General features: G+C 40.5%; 1 protein-coding gene across 4 annotated transcripts in view; it reads left to right on the top strand.

The window, feature by feature from the left end:
• TFDP2 (transcription factor Dp-2) overlaps window positions 1-24,419 on the top strand; it is a 56,506-nt gene that overhangs the window by 5,992 nt on the left and 26,095 nt on the right. For all 4 annotated transcript variants that reach the window (XM_041718173.2, XM_041718172.2, XM_041718174.2 and 1 more), the window contains exons 2-5: window positions 5,368-5,461; window positions 10,825-10,891; window positions 20,521-20,624; window positions 23,708-23,829. In XM_041718173.2, the coding sequence (XP_041574107.1) occupies window positions 5,420-5,461; window positions 10,825-10,891; window positions 20,521-20,624; window positions 23,708-23,829 (335 nt within the window). In that variant the 5' untranslated portion in view covers window positions 5,368-5,419. The remainder of the gene's footprint in view (window positions 1-5,367; window positions 5,462-10,824; window positions 10,892-20,520; window positions 20,625-23,707; window positions 23,830-24,419) is intronic.

Raw genomic sequence — 24,419 nt, 5'->3', positions numbered from 1 at the left:
TTATCTTCAGTTCATTGGATGTTAAGATCCTTCCAGCTGTGAAGTGTAGCCAAAAGTACATCTCATCAGTGTTGTTAAACATTTCCATATATTTGTCAATACACTGATAATTCGGGAAGTTTTAAATCTCACCATTTACAAAACCAGATTAAGATCTAGAGCATTCTCTGATATATCATACAGTGTATGGGCTGATGTTAAGAAGAAGCTGGTGTGAAGTCTCAGTAGACAAAAAGATGCTGTTTTCAGCTGGGCTTGGTTGAAAGAGGAGCCAATGTATTCTTGGGAAACCATCTTACCAAGGTATTTTACAGTCATCACATAGATCACTAAATTTTTTTCAAATGTCAGTCCTTTGTGAAAATGGAATTTCTTCAGGTAAAAATGTGTTTGTGAAAATACAGTGGGCTGTTTTCTCTGAAAGGAAGTTTTACCTGCTTCATACTACTGAAGCAGCAGATTCCTAATGTTGTACCTATGTAGTAGTCAGCTATGGGCTAGAAACCCAGTGAGAGAACAAAAAATGAGCTTATAGAATTTATTGTCTGCTTAAAAAAACCCTGCAGCTAAATTAGTCTTAATTCCAGATTTATCTTGGTAGTGATAAAAGTTGTCTATAAATCCCAAAAAGACATTTCAGACCATGCTTTAATTGCTGTATGAATGTTACCCACTGTGCTGATGTCAGGCCCTATGTACTCTATCTTGACTGACAGTAAGCTGGTTTGGGGAATAAAAGGGCCTTCAAAGATTCGATTGCTTGGGAATTATTCCACATGTTTAATGTAAAGTTCTCCTTATTTGGACAATAAGAAACATGCTTCACCCCACTGATTTTGAAAGAAGCCATGAGTGCTGCCCCTGTTCTTAGACATGTAGTTCACTGCTGGTGCTGGCATTGAGCATGTCCAGGAACACACTTAAGAAACCGAGTCCCTTGAGGGAAGGAGCATCCAGGTCCAGGTTGCTGGAGCTGGGGACTCAGCACTGTCAGGACTGGGCAAGCAGCAGAACTTGAGGATCAGCAGTGCAGTTAAATGAATGGAGACTTTGAGCACTTTCAGCTAGGAGAGAGTTTGAATCCAGGGTTGGATTTTCTTCCTGTGTTACGTGTTCTTCTCACTCAGACCTGTCTTCATCACTGGGATTCAGGATATTCAGTAGCTTCCATCAAACAGTGCTTTTTCTAGTGATGTTTACATGTACAGTCATATAATATGTACATTGGTAGTAAATAATAGGTACAACAGTGAGTAAATACAGCAAATAGTGAGAGTAATTGGGATGTAGCATTTGGATCCACTCCAAGAGTAGTGAATGGGATCCAATTCATTTGTTGCCTCAGTATTTGCTTCATTAAGTCCTTGAGGGGACATTTGCTTTTAGCGAACCAGGGAGGTTGGTGGTTCTCCTCATGGAGCTGAAGAGCTACAGTTTATACTCATTGAACTTGTGAAATGCCTCCTCTGTTTTTGCAGGTTCTCTTTGCTGTGTAAACTTGAGTCATCATCACTGCTGCTGCCAGGAGGTGTCAGTTAATTTTTTTCTGATGATACATTGGCATTTTGCTCGATCTTAACTACACTATGAGATCTTCACTTTCAAGTTAGGTTCAGGTAGTTTTATCTTTCATTTGGATCTAGGTTTAAAGCAGTAATCCTCATTTCCTTTTTGTGTTGTATAGTTGTGAGAGTTGTGCTTTGGATTCACAGGCTGCAGCCTTTAAGTTAAGTGAAGGTGATTAAACAATGACACTTTTAAACTGAATACTCTTCTCAAATTATTTTATTTTGTTAAAAATTTGTGATATCGCTCAGTGGTCAAGTCACTTAGACTTGCTTTGTTCAGTCCTCTAATCATCTTTTCTGTTATCTACTAGAACTTTTTGAAGCCATACAGTTGCTCACAGTAAAGGCTGGAAAAATAAGTTGTTTTTTTATACATGTCATGCTGGGAGTTCCTTTCAAGGGCTTCCTTAGAGCCACTTTCTAATGTTATTTTCAAAATAAAAATTACTGTGTAACAGCTGAAGGTGGTGACTTATTTCCCATGTTGTGGATGTGACTTGTTGAATAAATACCTTGGTTGTCTTTTTTGAAGAGCTGCACTGAGTGAGGAGCTGGATGTTATATGGCGTTTTTGTCTTGTTTTTTTTTTTAATTTTTTGTTTTTTCAAAAAGGAGTTAGATATTGAAACATGTTTTAGGAACAAGCTGGAGGAACACTTCCTGGGAGCAGTGGATTTCTGATAAGTACTTAATTCTGAAATTTTACTGATCTGAAAACTTGAGACACACTGAAGCAGCATATGTGTAACAGGTGATCTAAGCCATGTAGATGCTTTGCATAAATCAGCCTGTACTGATTAATAAGGAGTCTTTTTGTTACTTCTGTCTTCTGAAATCAGTCTTGTAATAGTTGAAAGTTAGTACTATGGAGAGGGATATGAAGAGTATAAATTACTTTTTTGTGGAAAGGCTGGTGTTATACAGGTGTCTTTTTCTTGAAACTCATCACACTTTCCTCTTAGCTGAAGCTGACCCAATTACCTGGAATAATTTTCACTTTGCAATACTGTTTATCAGGTCAGTGGGAAAAAGCACTACTTAGTGGTAATAAAAATCATTCTAGTATACTAAAATATCTCTTTTTTTTACCTTTCATGTGTTCTGTAAAGACTTTTCATCATAACAATTTAGGTGATTGTCCAATAGTTGTATTCATTTGTAGGTGTTTAGTACTGATCTAATATTACATGAATGTCCCTTTCTGTTGGGAACTGGACTCTTGCACTGAAGAGGATCTTTGCATGGCGCTGTTCTAGGTGAGGGTGTGAAGGACTGATAAAATTTCAGAAGAGAAACCAGAGTAAGTTTGGTAAAGCAGAGAACAGACTGTTATGTTGTCTTATAGGGATAATTTAAAAATAAGACTTTGGACAATAGATAGAAAATAAACATAAGAAGGAATGCAATGTTACTCTGCAGATAACTGTTTTATGTTTTGCACTGTTTGTTGCACTGCGATTCAGCATCAGAATCACCAAAACTTCAGAATAGATCTGGCTTTTAATTTGTAGTTGGAATAGGTACAGATAAAACTCCTGTACTGTTCTGTTGTAACTAGAGCTTGATTACCAGGGCTTTTGTAAATTTAATGCTCAAACTGGCTTTTTAATATCAATGGCATAAGTGATTTGAAAATATGTTCTACAAGAAGCTACAACTCAGAGTTTACAAAGTCAGACAGTTTGACTTGCTCCTTGTACTGTACAATATATGACCAAAAGGCAAATTTATGGGAGTGGATTATAAACCAAGGCTTAGCTTATGAAGGGAGAAATATAGTTCAGAAAAAAGCAATCTTTGAGTCTCATGTGCTCTGAGCTCTGTCTTTGTGCAGCTTCATTTCAGTAGAAACCAGCTAAAGAAGAAAAAAGGTTGAGTTTTATGTTTTTCTGTGTGGTGCAAGCACATGCAGCAACTGGGAATGAAGAAAATCTCCATTTTGAGGCCATCTGTGTCGGTTCTTTTGTCTGAACCTGACAAGAGGTCATGGCAGATGGTGAGGTCACAAAGTCTGGCTTCTCAGGCTTGACAAAATGTGTTCATAAAGCTGGAAGAATCCCAACTGTTCTTACTGGCTGAAGAGCATTGTGGCAAAGGACTGTAATACTTTATGGATAATACCTTCTGGATCATTAAGCTTGACAGCAAATAACTTGTCAAAGATGAACTTAGTTTGCTTATCTGTAAATGAGTTAAAATTGCACAGCAATTATGTTCTTAACTACATTTTATTTGAGTAAATTACTTGTAAAGCCTCTTAAAGAAAGAGAGGGAGGTCAGACTGCAACGTGAATTTTGGCCAGAGTTCCAGTTGATGGATTTGGAGAGTTCATCTGCAAGGATCAAAAATTTCGAAGGAGAACAGGCACCAAAGATCATAATTTTCAGATGCATTGCAAGGATTCAGTATTTGCTCCTTGCCATGACCTCTGTAGCTTTATGGCTTCAGGTTTCAGGATTACTGCCAGATCCAGTAGCTCCTTTCCCCAGGGTGGGAATAGATACCTCTTTGTAGTATCTTCTCTGAAGCCAGAGAAAAATTTGTATTATTTTCTTGGATGTTTTGTGGTGAAACTAAAATGTACAAGTTTTCACAGGAGAATGTCTTAGTAGAATTGTGTGGTGTTCACATGCTGGAGTAACTGCTTAATTATGGCTGCAGTAAAGGGAGGCACCAAGGAAGATAAGTACAACTTGGTCAACAGGAAGTGTTGACCAACTTTTCATTCAACTCTAAGTTGAATGAAAAGGTTTTCCACTAACAGTTTAATTGATATGTCTGAACAAACAAAGAAATGTGTAGAAACAGTCTACAATTTAAAATTCTCCTGGGTTATCCAAAACTACTAAAGCAGTGATGGGATGTGATGGTAGAGTTCCTCATTAGTGCACACACTACTGAAAAACCTCTGGCACATTCTCAAACTTGACACAGGTTAAAATACAGAGGAAATGGCATGAATTGCATGCTGCTTTTGTAGCTGGTGAGTTCTGCTGTCAATGGTCATGACTCTTCTTTGATAAATAGTTTATGTATCTTTCTAATTTTAATGAATTGATTCCACGCTTCAAAGTATGAACATTTCTCTCTCTCTTATTCATCCAAATGCAATTCAAATGTCTTTTGTAGTCCATTTTTAAACTGTAAGTAATACTTATAAAGTACTTTTCAAGGTACCTAAACACTTTGTCAAGTTAATTGTACCTTTAAAATGAGTTTTGCTGACAGCATTGATTTGTAACTTTGCTTCTGTTTTCTGTAAGGCCTTCTGGAAGCTTTCATTAAAAAAATAAATCACTTTAAACTACTTTTTGGTATACCAAAATTTTTGTCTTTTCCTGGAATTCTAATATTATAATTCTAACTACACAAGTTTAATAAAAAAGCATGAAACTATTTAAAAGATGAGTTAGAGCTGAATTGTTTTTTTCTTGCATGTTTCCTAAAAATTCTGAATTCTGTTTTCTGTATATACACATTTCATTAAAAGCCTTCTCTGTTGTTGGCTAAAGAGACAGTGGAGAGAAGTAATTCACTTCCATTTTTAAAGCCAATCTGCATTAAATGGAAAAATGGCATGGTTTTAATTACAAAAATTTAGTAATGATATAACATGGTTTGCTAACACATTAATGTAGTCAGGCCTTTATGTAAGTTGGGCCTTTATATATAGGATTTAATCTCTGCCTATTCCAAGCAATGAACATTTTTAGTATCTCTGCAGAACCTGACTATTGTGGTGATTATTTTATCAGAAGCTTGGATTTCAACTAAGATATTTAATTAACTGTCTTACAGGATGTTCATTTTAAAGATTCTGTGAAGATGAAAAGGGATATCTTATGGCTTTATGAAATATAAAGCAATACTGTCTGACATGACGGCAAAAAATGTAAGTATAACTCTTCAACATGTATTACCTTTTATATTGGCATTCTGCTAGTCACTGCTGACTGTCAGAATTGTGCTGGACAAATATAAGAAATCAGTCACAAACACCTTCAAATTCAGAAATCTTATCTGATTTTGTATACCACAAATATGTACCCTATCATCTTCTGCAGTATTTTGGTAAATTTATCCTAGTTAAAAGCTTTTAAGCATGTGGAGTTTACTCAGCTGTGCATCAGATTGATAACTGAGGCAATATTTTATGCTGTTTTCATATTGCTCCATTCAGGTCCCTTCCAACTTGAGATATTCTGTGATTCTTTGATTTCTCTAACATTTCTTCAAACTTGTGTGAAAGCTGCACATTTTGTTGAATCTTCTCACCTTTGCATGTCTGTAAAATCCTTCTACTGAGTCTGAGTCTCAGATCTCAAGAAAAAATATAAAGACTGCATATTATTTGGCTACTGGTGGTACACTCAGTGTCTAGAAGGCTGAAGGCCTTCTCATTCCTTTGCTTGCTCATTACCCAGCCTGTAGTGGTGTCTCAGGACTCTATATATGACTCCTTTATCCTGAGTTCTGAGCCTTAACATCCTGACCTTAATTTTCTGCCTAATTAGCTGTGCTTCCTGAGGTACACAGCTTGTAGAGAACAGTTCTGATTAATCCTGGTTATCAGTGAATTGAGTATGACTTTGGGCCCTGGGCAATTTGCCTGTTGACTGCCTTTGACAGGGCATCTTGCATTCTAGCTAAATCTGAGTGGATTTAGGAACCAACACCACCAAAGAAGTGCCCCACAATGAAAGTGCAGGTAGCCTAGCAGGTGCTCTGTTCAGTAACTGCAAAAGCTTTTGTGCATATTGGCTTGGGCTAGATTGGTGCCAATTAAATTAATTCTCAAGTATTGGAAATTTCTGTTGGCTTTATTAATAGCTTCATTTGATGTGTAGTTCCAGGCGTTGAGGTGTCTTATATCTCATTTTTTGATTCAAGCTTACCAAGACATAAAGTCAACTGATGTGTATATTCAAAGCCCTTTGCTTATTGTTTCATATGTCATATTCAACTCTAGTACAAATAAGTAATTCTACTGAGGTATGTGGGACAACTGCACAAATCCAGGTCATTTGTGGCTTTGACCATTTATTTGATGCAGTCAAAGGATAAATACCAATCCAAATAAAATCCATGGAGTGCTGTGTAATAGTCACAGAGTGGCAGGGGCTGGAAGGGATTTCAGGAGGCCATGTACTCCGGTGTTTTGTGTAAAGCTCTTTGACACTGGAACCCAGTTGCTTGGTGCTTTGTTCAGGGCTCCATCAGGGCTTTGGGTTTTGAAATTCTCTGAGAACAGATGTGACATTCAGTCTGGGTAACCTACTCTTGTTCTGAATATAGAAATAAACTTATGTTGTTTACTTCAGCACTATGCTGTGGTTACTTTAGAGAAGAAATATTTTATTGGTATGCATGCTTTGAAATTTTGCATGTCAAAATCATGCAAACCTAGTCAGATACCTAATATTTATGGGTTTATTTTTTAAAAAAATCAGCTACTGTGGTGCAGGTGAATATAGGACTCAGTTTTCATGTGTACTTGTTTATGTAGTGGTTATATGCTTTGTGTCATTGGAAGCACTTCTTAGGGTTTACCCAACCTTGGTTACTCAGAATTGCTCTGGTTGCTCAGAACAGTGTCAGCCCTGGTGGTTCCTGGTGCTCTTAGAAGGCCACAATTCTTCTGAATTTGCAGAGTTGCAGGGTTTAGATTCTGTATATGCCTGGGAATTTCTGCAGCTCAAAACAAATGTAATGTTAGTATTTGTTACAGCGTCAGAAATGGTTTAGTGATCTGCACAGTGAGTTGAGGAAGACAGCTTCCCTGTGAGAGTACTTCCATCATTCTCTTTTATGTTGAAGCATCAAGGAAAGGAAATTTTAAAGTACTGGAATTTGGGCATCTTCCAGGAAACTCTTGAATGGCACGTACCTTCTGTCAAATGTGCACAGCAGGAAGCTGCCGCCTCTGCATTCTGCAGTCACTGCCCCTCAGCTGGGCGTGGCTGTGCTCCTGCTGCATCACAGCCCCGTGCAGTGAGCTGGGGCTGGAAGAGCTTTCCACCTTGCAAGAGGCTGTGTTGAACAACCTTCTGTCCAAGGCAGCTTGTGCTTCAGGCACGTGCCAGAATGTTCCTGTAGATTAAATGTGTGCAAGATGAAAAACCTTCCCCATGAATAATAAAATGTTGAATAAAAGTTACAGGTTCTCTTGGAAAAAGATGTTTATGTGCTTACCATATACATTACCCAGATGTAATTCAAATCACTCTGTTCTATTGAGTTATTTCATTCTTTACTTAGATGAGAAAATGTGGGTTTTTTTCTTGCCTGTTTTGTATCTCCTTTCCCATTGGTCCTTCAGGTAAAAAGACACCAAAACAGTATTAACAAATGGAGAAAAAAAAGAGGAAATACTCATGGTAAATTTATTTTTAGTTTAGTTTAATCAAACAAATGAGTGATATAACTTCAGGAAGTTTTTTGAAAAATACTTTTAGTTTTGATTGTGAAGTTATTTGTCAGTACTTCTCAGAGGGTGGCTGTCTTGCCATAGATAAGGTCATTTAAATGGCTGTGATATTCTCCTTTCACATGTCAGCATGGAAGAAAGTTTAACTGCTGAGGATGGTCACAGAGACTTGCCCAGCCAAGCAGTAGAGAGGGCTGGGCTACAAGGCAAGCTACAGGAGCTGCTCGTGGCAGTTGGCCCCATCCAAGACTCTGGCTGTGACTCTTTCTTCCCCCTCACCCTGTTTGGAAACTTAGTCACCTAACAGGAAAGGCAAACAAACCTCTAAGATATTTAGTAGTATGCAAAGGCCTGCCAAGTCCTTTCTTCATCTTCCATCGTGGCTGGATTCCTTGTGCTGCCCAGAACAGAAGCAGGACTCCAGCTCCTGCCATGCCCAGTAATCCAGACACGCTGGGCCAGTGTTATAAAGTAGAAATATCACAGGAGCAGTACAGAAAGTAACAAATGATACCAGTTAAGCCTTGAACTGTTTACTGGTTTCAGCTTAGAAGTTGTTAAAGTACAAGATTCCCAAAATCAGTGCATGGTCTGTCTCAGATAACAACATGGCCTGGGACCACTTGAACACTGAAATGGAATCCTATAAAGGTCTTACTGTGCAGCAGTATTGTAATGTTACATCACACGTTGCTTCTTTTGAGGACTTAGGATCATTCTTCTGTAGGAGAAACAAATTCCTTTAGATCTGCCACATTTCTCACTTCAGTTCTCATGAAATTTATTTTGAACAAGTTTGTTTTGAAGCTCTTCTGAACTTAGATACAAGGATTATAAAATTGAGAAAAATACTGCTCTTTATAAATGTGCTACTATGATCATTGTAATGAAAACAACATATTTCTGTGCAAACTGAAGTTCTGTGATTTTGTGTCATTTGGATCACTGAAGTACGAATGCACACAAAAAACCCTGTCAAGTACTTTGTTGCATTTCCTTCTAAATCTTTCAGAGAATTAAATGTAGAAGTTAGAATTTTCATTCTGACACTCTGTATATGTACATCCTCTTCAGAAATGAGTTCAGGTCCGTAATCTAACATTTATCCCTGTGGACCCCTATTCTTTCTCTGGATTTAAAATGTTTCCCATTTGTGTTGTTCTCGTTGCTGCAGAGGCAGGCAGGGGTCCTGGGAGAAGCTGTCACTTGTTTGTGTGAGGCAGCAGAGGGGTGAGGCAGCAGTGCAGCCCCTTCCCTTGGCGGGCCTTGCAGCGCTTTGCCCGGTGCAGCTCCCAGCTGTGCCCGCCTCTGGTTAAATCTCAGGAGCACCACCGCAGTGTCAGGAGCCACAGTGGCCTCCTGTGCCTTCCTTGTGCCCATGCACAAGCGATCTGGAGAGCTGCTCCTTTCTGTGGGGATCTGCTACAAACCTGAGGTGCTAAGGAGACCTTTTGGTTTGGTTTTGTGTCTTCTTCCTCCCTTTGCGCTGCTCCAACCCGGGCGTTTCTGCCAGGGCCCGCCCCAGCCCTGCTGCATCGCTGCTGCACCGGTGCCACCTGCTGGGAGACAGCCCGGGAGCGGGAGGGAAACTGGGACAGCCTCTTTGGACACAGCTCTGGGGACACCGCAACAGCCCGAGGCTGCGAGTGTAGGAGGAACTGGGTGTGCCAGGAAGGGCAGGAAAGAGCCGCCCCACAGTGACAATGTCCGAGATAAACTGAGGACTGTACCGAGCATCTCAAAGGGCTTGTTTATAGGAGCACATAACTAAGCACATTTGGGCAGTGTTCTACAATCAGAGTAGTGCAGAAACATTTCTTACGTGCCTCCTGATGGGGAAAAAAATCTTAGTAGAAGTATTTTCAAGACTCTGTCACAATGCTGTGTGCAGATTTTCCCCTACAAAAATTATTTGCTGAATACAAGGTCTCTAAACAGAATTGAGAGACTGAATGCTTATAGTAGGTATTCTTTTGTCTTGTGTAGTTTATTTTAGTTAAGTTTAATTTATCTAAAATTAAATGACGCTCCAACTGGAGTGTATTAAAATTCTTCAAGTGGCCCTAGCATAGGTTCCATTATTGCTACATACAGCTGTAAAATAAAGCAAAATGTTTGATCTTTCATCATATGATTGCCTTCTTTTAACTTGGATAATGGAACCCATTGTCCCAATGATTTACAGAAGTACTCAGATATTGTAATATTTTAAAAAGAGACTGGGATATGAGGGACTTCCCATTTCTTCCCTTCCTCATCCAGCATCTGTGATCTTGTATTTTTCTGTACAAACTACACATTTCTATGCTTTTTGTGCATGCCAAAGTCTGAGTTGCACTATTCTGTATAAGATTTAAGTTTTCCGTGTCTCCAGTAACTTACACTGATTTACTGAGGGTATCTCTGAGGACTAGGGAATGTATTTAGAATGCATCAATAGTCACATCTCAAATCCCTAGACTGTGCAGCTTAGTACTGAGGCAATTGGACATGGGCAGATTTCTGCTGTGTTATTGGTGGCAGCTGCTCCCTTTGACATGGAGGGAACGGTGCTTTACACCATAACAGCCAGAATGGGCTGCTTGGGTCATATGTAGTACACAGTCAGAAAATTCAGGATGTTTTTTAGGTAGCAACTTAGTTAAAAGTAGAGTTTCCAAATGTCCTGGATACCTTGCCTTGAGTCTCCTACTCTTGTTAGACTCTGCTGTCCATAGGATTGTGATGTTTCATAATGCAGAAAGTTGCTTTCATAATATTGTTCATTGCATATTAGAAAACGTAGAAAGGTTTATCATATTTTAAGACTTCAAAAATGTTTTGTTCAGGTTGGTGTGACTTCCACAAATGGAGACTTGAAAGGATTTATAGATCAGAACCAGAGTCCAACAAAAGGTAAGAGAATTCTATTCCATATATACATTAAGACTTATTTCACTGTATATGATTGCTTCACGTTTGGGATACTCAGAATTTAAATGTTCAAAATATATTTCATACATCCCCACTGGTAGTTGTTAAATACCAACATGTTAGTGTCAGCAGCAAAGATGGGAAGGCCTTCAGAATTTCAGAGGGGAAAAGAAGGTGTAATAAAAATAATAAGAGGCTAACATAAGTGCTTTTTTCTCTTCCTTGATGGTGAATAAAATGCTGAATTTCCTGATTTTTAGCCCACCCTTTAAGTTCCCTGTTTTTGTTGTAGTCAAAATGACAGAGAAGGCTAAGCATGATGTCATACTTCTTTCTTAATGTTCTGCATAATTTACAATAATAATGTTTTGTCCTGTCCTGCTTTATCTTAGCACTTCTAGATTAATCACTTTGAACTCAAAACCAATTTATGATCACTCATAACAGCTATGGTATTCCAGTAAAATAAACCCTTATCTATATTAGAAAACTCAAGGGTTTGCAGACCAGGAAACATTTCAATCAACCTTTTTAAGTAAACACCAGTTTGCTGTTATCCACTGCAGTAATCCAATGCATGTAGTAGCAGGAAGGTTGATTTTTGGCTAATGCCATCAAACCTAAGAGACTGGAAAAACGAGACAGCTAAAGAGAATATTGCTGGAGCTACAGTATCTTCCTAATTTTCTAAACTTTGCAGAATGTGACAAACTGGTGGAGGATTAGAATTATTTATTGCACATTGGGCTTCATTGTTTTGTGATTAGTGTGTTGTGATGCTAGGGAAAAAGACTAAGTGCAAGATTTTCAAATAATTTCTGAAACAAACAATTGATTTGTCCAGAAAATAATGGAATAACTTTATAAAGTATTGGTCATTACTGTTAGGAATATCCCAGTGACCCATATCCCACTCTTTATCAGATTTTGCTTTTGGGATGATGGTTGCATCATTATCTCAATTTTTGTATATTTTACAAAATGTTATCATCTAATGATTTTTATTTTTAACCTTGAGGTATAATTAGAAATTGTTGCCATCTCTATTGAAATAAAACATTTTGTTCACAATGGATTACTCTTCTTAGAACATCAAATATTCCATAAAAGCTGGGGAAACTTGTACAGATACAGCCAATATCTAAGCTGTTTCTTGCTTTCAGTTTACAATATTCTTTAGTTCTTTTAGCATGTCCACTGTTGAACTCTGGAAATTATGGAGGTGGCAAAAACTCCAAACAGGCATTCAGATCCACTGTCTCTTAACAGGGCTTTGTGATCTTCCTAGTGAAGGCAGTTTGGTTTGTTTGTTGTTTTTTTTTTAATACACATTATTTAAATTAAATCATTTGCTATAATAAAAATAAAGGCAATTTACTGCTACATATCTGGGCCTATTTATAATGTGCCTCCTTAGTACCCTTAGACTGAGGCATGATGTATATATGATATGCTCAAAAACAAAGGAAAGAGGCCATTTGCTCTAATGAAGACCTTCTTGAAAGATTTCAGGGGCTAGAAATTTTTGCTTAAAAAATAGTTGCATTTTTCTTTTCTTTCCAGAAAGATAATTGTGGTGCATGTTTGTTATTTGCCTCTAGCACAAACAGTATTGCATTAATGGAACACTTCAGATTTCCATGCTGAAACTTGAGCACATAGAAAATTCCTTGCAAATGTCTTCCTTTTATCAATAAGCCCTCATCTTGTATTTTACCATGAAATCTGTTGTGAAATTCTAGGTTTACTGGGTCTAATTTTGAAAAATGCTGTTCTGCTCTGGGTGAGCCATGGCCTTGTCCCTTTGCCTGGTGACAGCAGCCTCTGAGGATGCTACACCAGGTCAGCTGTTGCTGTTCCTGTGCTCACACAGACACTGCAGTCTCCTTCCTCAGCCTTACCTCCACAGATAATCGTTGTGCTGGGGAAACTTTCTGCCTTTGTCTCACTGAAAATGCCTAATCAAAATAGCTGATCATGTGACCCTTGCACTTCAAAATTGATTTCTCTGCTTTTCTTCCATTCACAGGCTTATTTTTCAAAATCTCCTTTCCCTGCTAATTTTTCCCCTGAACCATCTTGGGGAGTAACTCTGATGCTGCCATTGCAGTGTTTTTTTGATCATGCTCCATTCATCTTTCCCACCATTACCTTTAGTGTCCTTTACCTTTAGGGCCCATGCACAGCCTCTGGGTGTATTCCTGGTCTAATTTGCTACAGGAGAAGTTAATGTTCACAGACTGCTTATGTATTGCAATCTGATCTGTGTTAGAGTGCTGCTGTGTCACTTTTGCTGATTTTTAAATCTGAATTAATGTTTCTAACTAGATTGACAGGTTGTTTAGTTTATTTGGGGGTTCAGTTTTCTTATTCTAACTTGTTTCCTGTGTTTGTTAGTGAATATGGTCATCTTGCTGATGAAGCTTTTTCTCATTCAGGCTTTTTAGAATACTTTCAATATTTATGTCTTTATTCCTCGTGTAGATGATGTATAGGGCAAAAAACCATTTCTAATACCCAGTGTATCTAAATGCAATGCAAATTGACTCAGGAATTTGATGTTCTAAATGTGATGATTGCAGAATCAAAGCATATACATCCAAATTTGTAATCCTCATAAAAATACTTGCTGCCTAATTATGAAGGGAACCAGATTTTTTTCTTACATGTGCCTAGAAGAAATTTCACAGTGCTCAGCAAAACATTAACTCAAATACTGTTCACTTTGTTTACTGAACAGTTCTAGTTCAACAAACAATTCACTTCCCTACATGTGTTGCCTTTATCTCATAGGTAACAGGCTCTTTTGGCTAAAAGCCCCTCCATTTGGAGCTTTCTTCTGCTTGAAATGAGCACTCCTTGGATCTAAGAGGGAATGCTACATGCAGATGGCTTTTGACTGATGGCCATGGCACTCACCTAATGCCAGGGACTGTTTGTGTGAGGACCACCACTGGGTAAAATATTTTAGTAGCCCATGCAGCACAGTCAGGATATCTCCTTTCTAAAAGTCCTTTTCACATGGTCTGTGACACAGTAGATTCTTACTGTTGCAGTCAAAAATGTTCAGCTGTGACAGACATGGGCTGCGCTGGCCATGCTTCACTTCCTTACCTGAAATTACTAATGATTGAAATTGTTCCTGTAGGAGACCTGCATTTTAATATTCCCAGACAGAAAAAAAATGGCTCTGATTCTCATTGTTTAGTAAATGAATATACTTGGGATACATACTGAATGGAAAAGAGATGCTTCCTCTGAAGTTTTGGAGAGCACAGATGGCTATTTGTAGCCTTGAGGATAGATCTGTATGTATGTGTCAGGTACTCTCCTAGTTTTCCATCATGGATTGTGCCTTTTGGGAGATACTCCTGGGAGGATCCATGCTAACAAGACTGATGTGCTCCTGGGTGTCACCAGAATTTTGATGTCCAGTAAGGTTGATTGATAGGAACTAAGGAACTGCGTCCATTATTCAGGCAGAATCCTGGTTTAAGTGGCAAAATGTCTTTGTGGAGTTGGTCCAGTCTGTCAAAACAATTCAATAGAATAGTTCAAGTTGTCAATTAGGTAGGTGTAATGAGGTTTGTGAATGAGTTAGATAGTGGCAGCTCTGCCTTTGGTTTGGGGTAATTGTTGCAAGCTGTGATTAATTCAACCAGTCTTACTGTCGAGTCCATGATAAAAAGTTGCCGGTGTAACGGTGAGGATTTAAAACTTTTTGCTTGGGAAACACTCCCAGTCACCGAGTTACATGCTTGGAGTTTTGCAAACCTGTTGGCACCTCTTAGAAGAATGGAAGATCGCGCCGCTTCTCCGGCGATTCCAAGCTGAGGACGGGTCTGTGTCACCCCTTGCCCCACAGAAGTCCCCCCGCCGCCTGTGCACGCTCAGGGCTGTGTGCAGCTTTCAGGGCTCCGCGCCGGCTTAGCGAGGCCCGAGGCTCCTGATCGGCTGGAGCTGCCTGGGTGCCAAACCCTGCCTGTGATAAAACCAAGATTTGTAATCAGGTGTCACTGGAAAGCTCACGTTAGTGTCCATGAGTCGCCATGGGCCCCTTCAGTCTGGGGCTGCCGCTGCCGTGTCCGCACAGCAGAGCGGGCCTGGCGGGGGGAACAGCCCGGCCAAAGCCCGGGCACTGCTGGATGCCAGGGCACCCCCTGGATGCCAGGGCACCGGCTGGGTGCCAGGGCACCCCCTGGATGCCAGGGCACCGGCTGGATGCCAGGGCACCGGCTGGGTGCCAGGGCACCCCCGTGCCTGGGGGAAGGAGAAGCTGCCACGGAACGAGTGGGACTGGGCACATCTGCTGCTGCTGGGGCCATAGGTACAGGGTTCTTACCTTAAAATATGTGATGTAGACTCACACAAAGGTTTTGAGGAATCTTGCTGTCCTTAGTTAATACTTCTTTGTTACTGTATTCCCAGTTCCTATGAGTTTACATGTTGTTCTTTGTTTACTGCTGTGGAGGGAAAAGGGAGTCCAGCCACAGAGCACCAGTCTTGCTACAGGCTCCATGAGGGAGGAACCATTAATCTTATCATAATTGCAGAGAGCCTGCTTTGGGTGGGAATCTTCACTTCTGATACAACTTTGCAATGAACTTCGTTTCAATGCATCTTTGTATTACACAGTACCTATCTTTTACTAAGTCCTGACACGGCTGGTGTTTGAAAAACTTAGTGCACAGGGCTGCTGTAAGAGAAGTACTTCATTGTATGCTTGAAGAGAACTGCTAAAATGACCAAGACATCAGCAGCCGTTATCCTGTAGGCCTGTGCCTGGTTCTTTCAGATTCATACAGCTGTTAACTCCTGTAGATTTGTCTCAAATTGAACAGTAAAAGACTGAAATTGTACTGCTCATTGTAAGCCTGAAGTACATTGAAAAACTGTCTGCCCCCTTTAATTTTTTCTTTTCTACAGATTTCTTTGATTTCATCTCTATGGAATTTTTAAAGTTAGGTTTGTAGCCTAGTAATTTTGTGCAATGTGCAAATGAAGAATTGTACCAAGAAAAGTACTTGTGTACTAATAATGTGATAATAATTCCATTTTTCTTTTTTCCTACCGATCTTGGAGGTAAGTACATTTACTCTTTTAGTGTAATAGAGGAGCCTGAGGACACATCACATATGTGATTCCGAAATATCCTAATGGGCTGCTGATATCTCACAGCTCTGAGCTGGGGTTTTTGCCATCATTGTCAAGCTGTAGGCTGTATTATTAAAAATGGCCGTTCATTGAGACACTTTTAAAAAGTGGACATTTGTTCAGAGCTGTGAATATGAAATCCAAATTACCAACACTTGCCTGGTGTTTTGTTTGAAAATTCAATGGTTTTTTTTGTTGATGTATGCTTTGTGTATAACCCCAGCTGGTTGGGCTGTGCTCCCCATCAGCCATGGTCTCCTTCAAACTGGCTGTGACAGATTCTATAGATTCTGCAGTTGACATTGTTTCTGATTATCTTTGCAACTAATCTGCAGACCTAACAGATTTAGTTATACAGGAAAAAGAATCACTAAAATCTCTTTAGCTTCATATTTGTATAGGAGTGCATGTTATTTATGTGAAATTAGGCTATTTAGGGTGGCACATAATGATTTAGAATGAGTTTGGTGAACTGTTTTGTGTGTGGATGTGAGCACACATGTACGTAAACATTAATAACTTTATCTGTGACTGCTTGAAGCTGAAGATCATTTATATTGATTTTTTCTTTTTGTGCACCAGTAAAATTATTGCACAAATGCCAGGAAGAATAATAGTTATGTAGCAATGATGGTTTTTTAAAATATGAAATTATAGCAACTGGTTTCTCTCCCTGAGAAGCCACAATAGTGGTGACTGAAGGATGGAAAATAATTTATGTAGGAGCAAAGTGCTTTTGTTCTGAGACAAACATATATATATATCCACTGGCTGATTCTTATTCTGAATTTGCTTCAGTGCTAAGGAGGCTCACTTTGGGATGGCTCTCTGTGTATTTCAGTTAAAGCCTCCCTATGAGAGTTTTAAGTGGGTTTCTTTCCCATGTGCTTGGTTTTCCATAGGTAAATGGGAATAATGACACCGACCTCCTTTGTGCCTTGAAAGTGCTGCTGAGAAACATTATATAAGAATTGAGTATTATTATACAAATCATTCCATTTTGATCCATCTGTGCTGACCTTTTCCATCCATGCAGTGAGATTACCGTGACTCAAGACTGATGGGTCTCATTGTGTTCAGCTTATCACTGTACTCACTGCTCTTGTGCCCCAGGACATAAATCAGTGTAATCTTTTTTGTCCCCAGATGATGGGCGTTATTAAGACTTGGCATTTATTTAGAATTTGGTCATGTTTAAAGCCTTTGCAGTTGCTTTGTGATAGTACATATAGTTAGTTTGATATTTCTGCTTTCAGTTGAATACTTAAATCTGTTGAATGATTTGTCACATCTATTTCCTCCTAAATATAATAATATAATGATATAATAATAATATTTGAAGTAATTGAGGTTACATGAGTATCTAGATCATGATACTATTTAGAAAAAAAGAAAATGGTAGGGAGGAATATTTTATTTGTAATTGATAAAGCTTTGTTTACTATTTTTTCAACTGCTAACAAACACAAAAAGCGACCTCTTACTGTGAAGAATTTGGCTGTTCTTTCTTTCTGGCCACTGTGGATAAGAAATACCTCACTTACAAAAACAAACTTGTTCTTTTTCATCCTATCTGTATTTTAAAATCTAGACATCCACATATTTATATTTGCCAATGAAGAAAATTAGAAGTAAGAACAAGGGCAGGGAAACATTTCTTTGAAAACTTGGTCAACTCTTAAGATTGATAATACTGCTGCCAAATGAGGGATTTGCGTAGGGATTAGAAGATGAAAACCTTTTTTATTGACAGTAACTCTGGCCAAAAAGACATTTAAACACACACCATATGTAAGCAAATGTCTTTTTAAAATCAAGATCAGGTCATTTGAATAACCCTTGTATTTACTGAAGTTGCCCCAATGGTGCCAGTGTTCCATTATCCAGGGAGCCTTGTAAATGAAGGCGCAGTGCAGCAATAGCTGCTAATTAGTGGTTTTCCCTGTGCTGCCCAGTAAATCTGGTGGGTTTGTGTGGCTTTGGCCATGGGTCTGCATGTTGTGTGAGGGAAGTACATCCATGCAGAAGTTCAAAGCAGTCACAGGTGCAGCTGGATCCCATGGATCCCATGGATCCCAGTCTGCGTGGCGCATGAGAAGGGAATGAGCTGTGCTCAGTGCTGGGTGTGGCGGGTGGCCATGTGCATTGTCCAGTGCTGTGAGCCCCACTGGCCACTGTGGCACGGACAAACGTGACAGCCCCGTGCCTCCTGCAGGCTGGGAAGTGCAGCTGGAGGCAGCTCTGTGGTGAAAGAGCTGGGAGCCAAAACCGGCATTGCGCCATTTTACTGCACTTGGCCACGTGACCTTACGCTGTCGGCACCAGAGAAATAATTTATTTCTTTTCCCTGGTAAGACAAGGGACAAGGAGAAATAGTATGAGAGCTGATCTTGGAGGTAGTGGGGTCAAAAGTTTCAGTTGCAGTAGAAAAGAGGAAAATTCCTACAGCAGTATTGGGAAGTGACATGACATTGATGGCAACAGCCTGGAATGAGGGGAGAGACTAGGTTTTGATGGAATATGCTGGCACAGCTTGGGAAATCCTGGACAAAATCCTCTAGCAAAAGTAAAACTGGCAAGTGAGAGAACTATTTTGAGCTCAGCATGGGAACACAGTGTGTGTAAATCATGAATTACTTACTGTCTTCTGCTCTGGCACTACCTCACAAAAGATGTTTCATAACAGAGCAGAGATTTACTGGGGGTTTGCAAGTGTGGGAGGTTTATATTTGTTTTTCTAGGTGAGTTACATGACTGAATTTATTCATTTTATTGAGTAGAGATGCAAGCTGCTTCTGAAAATGTTTTCAGATACAGATTTGCTTTTTGGAAAATTAATATTAAGTAGTATTACTCCAGATGCCTAAAGAATCTACACAGAACATTAGAACATCCTAGTCTCAATTTGTTTGTATTTCTCATATATCTATTGAATATTACTTATGAAGGTGAGACTTTGCATAAATCTACATCTTCTCTACGTTTGTGCAGTAACTACAGAAGATCCTTTTCCCTCTCAGTTGTGTTGTTTCTGATTGCAAAGAAGTTACTTTGTTGAATTTATCATTTTTCAGTAACCTAATGGAAAACATAGGTATGCTTAAAAAAATGTAAAAAAATAGACCATGATTCAGGACCAAGTGAGAAAAGAAAATTGGGCAGTGGAGGTGAACAGGTGATGTGAGAAAAGACAAGGGAACAGGGATGTGTAACACCAGTGGGTCAGCTTGGGCCATGTGGGCTAAGCTGAGTGTTGGCTGGCTCCTGTGGGAGGAGGGTGGTGCCTGTGCTGCTCTGAAGGGACCTGTCACCTCAGATGCTTTCAGCTGCTGTCTGTAATGCCAGAGAACATTAGGAGCTCTCCAGGAACCTATCCTTGTCCTCATGACAAGAGCCAGGCTAGAGCCTGGCCTAGAGCCAGGCTGACTCTGGATTACCAGGCAGTGGCAGCTCTTCCTTCTATTTGGTTGTGCCTCAGATCCATCCCTCCCCTCGCTGTATCGGGCTGTGTGTAGGAACGGGGGCTGCTGTTTGATTGATCAGTTCCCAGCCCTCCTTTGATGCTGTCACAGGGAAAAGAGCTCCTGCCACCACAGTGGCAGTCTGGATAAGCTGATGTGCTCAGGGCTTTGAGAGGCTTGTGCACAACGGTTTGAACACCCAAGGGGTCGAAGTGGTGCTGCAACAGGTTTGATTTAAACATTGATTCCCAAAAATCGAGATACAAGTTGCAATTTGGGAGAGAGGAGGAGCCAGCAGTATTTTTGGGCTCTCAGCACAGAGCTGCCGTTCTCCGTGGAGGGCAGGATGATTTAGATCCATAAGCAGTTTGGGGTCACAGAGATGATAAATATCTTGGGATGAGAACACCCTGCACTAGAGATGGCATGGGAGACTTTATTGTGACATCCAGCTGCCTGCTCTGTGACTTTAGGTGAGTTGTAAAGGCATCACCTACTCCATCTGTACAGTGCAGGCTGTGGTTGGCTTACATCAGCAATGGCTGTGGAACACTCTGGGACAGTCAGATGAGGAATAGTTAAGGCTTTGAAAGTTTATGGATGCATACTTTGTACATGTGATTATGATTGTATGTACATTATTAGGATTTGTATGTTGGCTTATTTTAGAAGTATTCTCATTAATTTTCCCTTCTAATGCTGAGGAATATCAGGCTGTGTGTGCTTTGTCTTAAGCAAGAATAAATTGTTTCTGGAAATAAAATACATGTAATTTTAACATTTTTTAAGTAATATAGTGAAGGTGTAGTTTTGTGAGGTGTCCTTGTGACATCTGCTGAGAGGTCTGGAGGTTACCTCAGGGGGTGTTCACAGTGAATGAGACAACAAAGCCAGCCTGATTACAAAGCGTTAGAGTGGTGTGGGAATTTGTTAACAGCATTTTTCACAGGTTACTAAGGAACTAATTTAAAACTCTCAATTTACCATTCTTTTTAGGCAATATTTCAGTAATTGCATTGCCAGTTTCCAGCACCAACTCTCCGACTAAGATTTTGCCAAAAACCTTGGGACCAATCAACGTGAATGTTGGACCCCAAATGGTAAGTTTTGCAACCCCAGTATTGCCAGCTTGTGCAACTGACTGTGACTTCCTGGGGATGTAAGACAGGAACACGAGAGGAACTTGCTGCCTCCTGGCTCAGCCACAAAGTGTCCGACGTGGATGGGAGGGTGGTGACCTGGGGCACAGCAGGCCTGGCATGCCGGAACTGCCACTCCCAGCAATGCTCCTGTATGTGCCCTTAGGGGGTACCTATCTTTCAGTGGAAATTGAAACAGCTTTACCAGCTGACACTTTAACTATTATTCACAAGTGTATTAAGAAAAAACCCTCATTACTTGATACTCTGTGAATGTTTTAAGTCATGTTCTCACCCGTAAATCTCCAGCATTGTCAGAGAATGTCTTTGATGTGTTGGTAGGAATTCTAGACTTGTTGGAACTACTCTTCTTAAAGCTTTTTTTTCCTGTCCATGATAACTGTATGTGTATATTGATGTTCCAGCGATTTTGGATCAAGTTTTGAGAAAAAATTTAGGTTTTCTGGTGGTCAGAGAGCTAAGTAGTGTGAAAATAAATACTGTGAACAGTTTCTGGTAACATGAGACCTCCTTGCCAAGCACTTAGCCTGAGTACAGAACTATTTGATGTGTTTCATAAAAATGGTGTTGGGCCTTTTTCACCGGAGTAGTGTCTGCTGTTCATTGTGGGGTTTGTCCCAGCTGGGCACAGGGGCACACACATCGCAGCCACCCCTGTGGCATGCCCTGCTCGCAGAGCTTTGCCCCCAGCACTGGCCAGGGGCTGCCTGCCAGGAGCAGCTCAGTGTCAGCGCTGATGTCTCACTGCGGCCTGTGCCCTGTGGCACTGCACTGGAACAGATCTGCCTCTGAGGATGCGTCCTGGCAGTGCAATAAATAGCCCACAACAGGGAGAGCACTCACTTAATGCAGTTCCTGTTCTTATGACTGACTTCTCAAGCGCTGCTTTTGGTTTCAGTGAGCCCTGCTTGCAGTTGAGGTTCTATAGCAAGTAGAAGTTGCAAAAGGTACTGCGTGATGTGAGACACGCCGTTTTTATTCTTTTTTTTTTTTGTTAATTTTTTATTTTGCTGCTTTGCAAGGATAGATCTATATTCAGGAAACATTTTCTTAATAAATAGCCATTAACAGAGACTTTCTAAGACACCCAGCATACAGCTGTGTTGTGCCAGGCTGTTTAAAAGCGAATGTTTACGAGTGGCAATGGTAGCGCGCCCTCAGCATCTGCCTGTGTCAGCAGCCCCCTGCTTGATTAATTTATTTATTTCGGTTTCTTTCCGCGCTGCGGGTTCCAGGCCCCGGGGCCGCTGCGGCTCCCTCAGGGCAGCGCCGAGGCCGCAGGAGCGGGCGGCTGCCGCTGGGTGGCGGCGCGGGCCGGGCCGGGCCGGGCCGGGCTCTCCCTCGCCCGCCCGGGGCCGTCGGCAGCGGCGGCCGCAGCCGCGCTCCTCCGACCTGCCCCGAACACCGACCTGCCCCGGGCACCTTCCTGCCCCAAACACCGACCTGCCCCGGGCACCTTCCTGCCCCGAACACCAACCTGCCCCGGGCACCTTCCTGCCCCGAACACCGACCTGCCCCGGCCACCTTCCTGCCCCGAACACCAACCTGCCCCGGGCACCTTCCTGCCCCGGGTACCTTCCTGCCCCGAACACCGACCTGCCCCGGGCACCTTCCTGCCCCGAACACCGACCTGCCCCGGCCACCTTCCTGCCCCGAACACCGACCTGCCCCGAACACCGACCTGCCCCGGCCGGAGCAGCACGCAGGTGACAGGCGCGACCCTTCCTGTGCCTGCCCGCAGTGGGTAAAGCCAGGCGCCTTTGGTTCTCCAGCATCAACCAGGAATTAAATACATAACCTGTACCTGTGTTTTGGTTCCTCTAAAATTCTCTTTTCCTTTGGTGCTGTCAAGCTGTACATTTGCAGACAATAAATGAGATAAATGCATGTCTTTAAGACAAAAAAGGCATGTATGTAGTCACAACATGGTACCAGGGGGAATGTGTAGTAATGCTCAATGAGCTAAGGAAATGGGGAATTCTTCACATTCCACTTTGCTACTTGTCTAAACAATAGTGATGGATACCAAACAAATGATGTATACTTATCTGTAGTTTGTATATATATGTGCATATATATATTTACACGCTTGCAGTACTATATATCTGCTGTATACTTACAGCATATACTTACAACAGTTAGTTACCAGAGTGCCTTGGGATGCTTACGCAGGTGTTGAATAAGTTAAATAGTAAAGGAAACAACAAAGTTTAATTCAATCACTACTCAAAATGTCACTAATAAATAAAGTAAAACAAAGTTTAAAAAAATTAGGTAAGGTATAAGAGTAAAAAGCACTGTCCAAGAAGCTTTGATATGAATCTTACCATAATGGAATCAAAATAATTTGGTATATTTTAAAGATTAGCTTTATCAATACTGTTTCATTTTAAAATATTATTTAAATTATTCTGGTGATCTACTTTGAAAAATGAACTTGGGTGTGATTTAAAAGTTGAGATTGGATGTCTTGGTGTTAACCAGTGTACCTACAATTTCACCAGGTTTGCATAAATGTAAATTCTATCTGTAGCATAAAGACTTTACATTGAATTCTGTATGTACAATTAGTTGCCAGAGTGCCTTGGGATCCTGCGGACGCTAGAAACTGCAGGGAATGCTTTGCCTGCAGCTCAGATTGTCTTTTGTACAGACAATTACAAGAGACAAATCCACTGGAAACAAGGCAGGTTGTATTGATTACATTGATCAAGAAGTTGCCTAGATGTACTCATGAGAAAACAATTGGGTGTCTATAGGTACAGATCCTATCTGCCATACCTGGGAATTACTTGGAATCATTTGTCTGGTTCTTGTAATATGGTACAATTAATAGGAAACTTAGCAGTGCTGTAAGGGCTTTGCTGTATGAAGATCTTCTGATGCCATCTCTTCTGTGTATTATGACTGCTTCTTGTACAGAATTATTATTACTTTTCTTAGTGCAAAGCTTAGTATGAATTTTGGGCTGTAATTACCTCTGTTTTCTTTAGAGCTGTGGTTTTTATTGCTGAATTTTACAGATCATAAGCACACCGCAAAGGCTGACCAGTTCAGGGAGTGTTCTGATTGGGAGTCCCTACAACGCAGCTCCTACAATGGTCACACAGACACACATCACAGAGGCTTCTGGCTGGGTCCCAGGGTAAGGCTGAGTCTCATTTAAAGATGTCTGGGCATCTCTTCTCATCTTTTCCACTATTTATACTATTGAATCTTTGCTGACTTACAGTTTCTCGTTCTTGCACTACTAAATGGAGTATGGCATGTGCTTTTCAGACTGGGAGGCACTTCTGAATTATAAGCACCAGTCACTTCACTGTCTGCTTTAATTGTGATTTCTAACAGTGTCTGTTTCTTGGTAAAAATGGAGAGTCACAATGACTCCTGTTAAAAGAAGCCTTTATTTTTCCAGAAGTTCATGGTATGTATCTATGTTGCACTGCAGTTGAGCACAGCAGCAGGTGTCTACTGCTGTAGGGGGAGAGACTGTCAAAAACACTTCAAAAGGCATTTAAGAATAAACTCTAATAGAAAACTTTGAATATAATCAGTGTGGTATTTTTATTACTGTTCTATATTAACAAGAAGTTTCATAGGGTTCTGAGGTGCTCCAGCCAAATATGACTCTCTTTATCTCTTCTAATTAAATCTGGTCTTTACAGTGTTTCTTGGTATTTTGTTTTAATATCAGTACTGCTGAGCTTAGCTGTCTCAAAACAGAGATGTAGTGAT

This window comes from Taeniopygia guttata, chromosome 9 (assembly GCF_048771995.1).
Source record: "Taeniopygia guttata chromosome 9, bTaeGut7.mat, whole genome shotgun sequence".
Classification (NCBI taxonomy): Eukaryota; Metazoa; Chordata; class Aves; order Passeriformes; family Estrildidae; genus Taeniopygia; species Taeniopygia guttata.
This window is presented reverse-complemented; position numbering and strand designations above follow the sequence as displayed.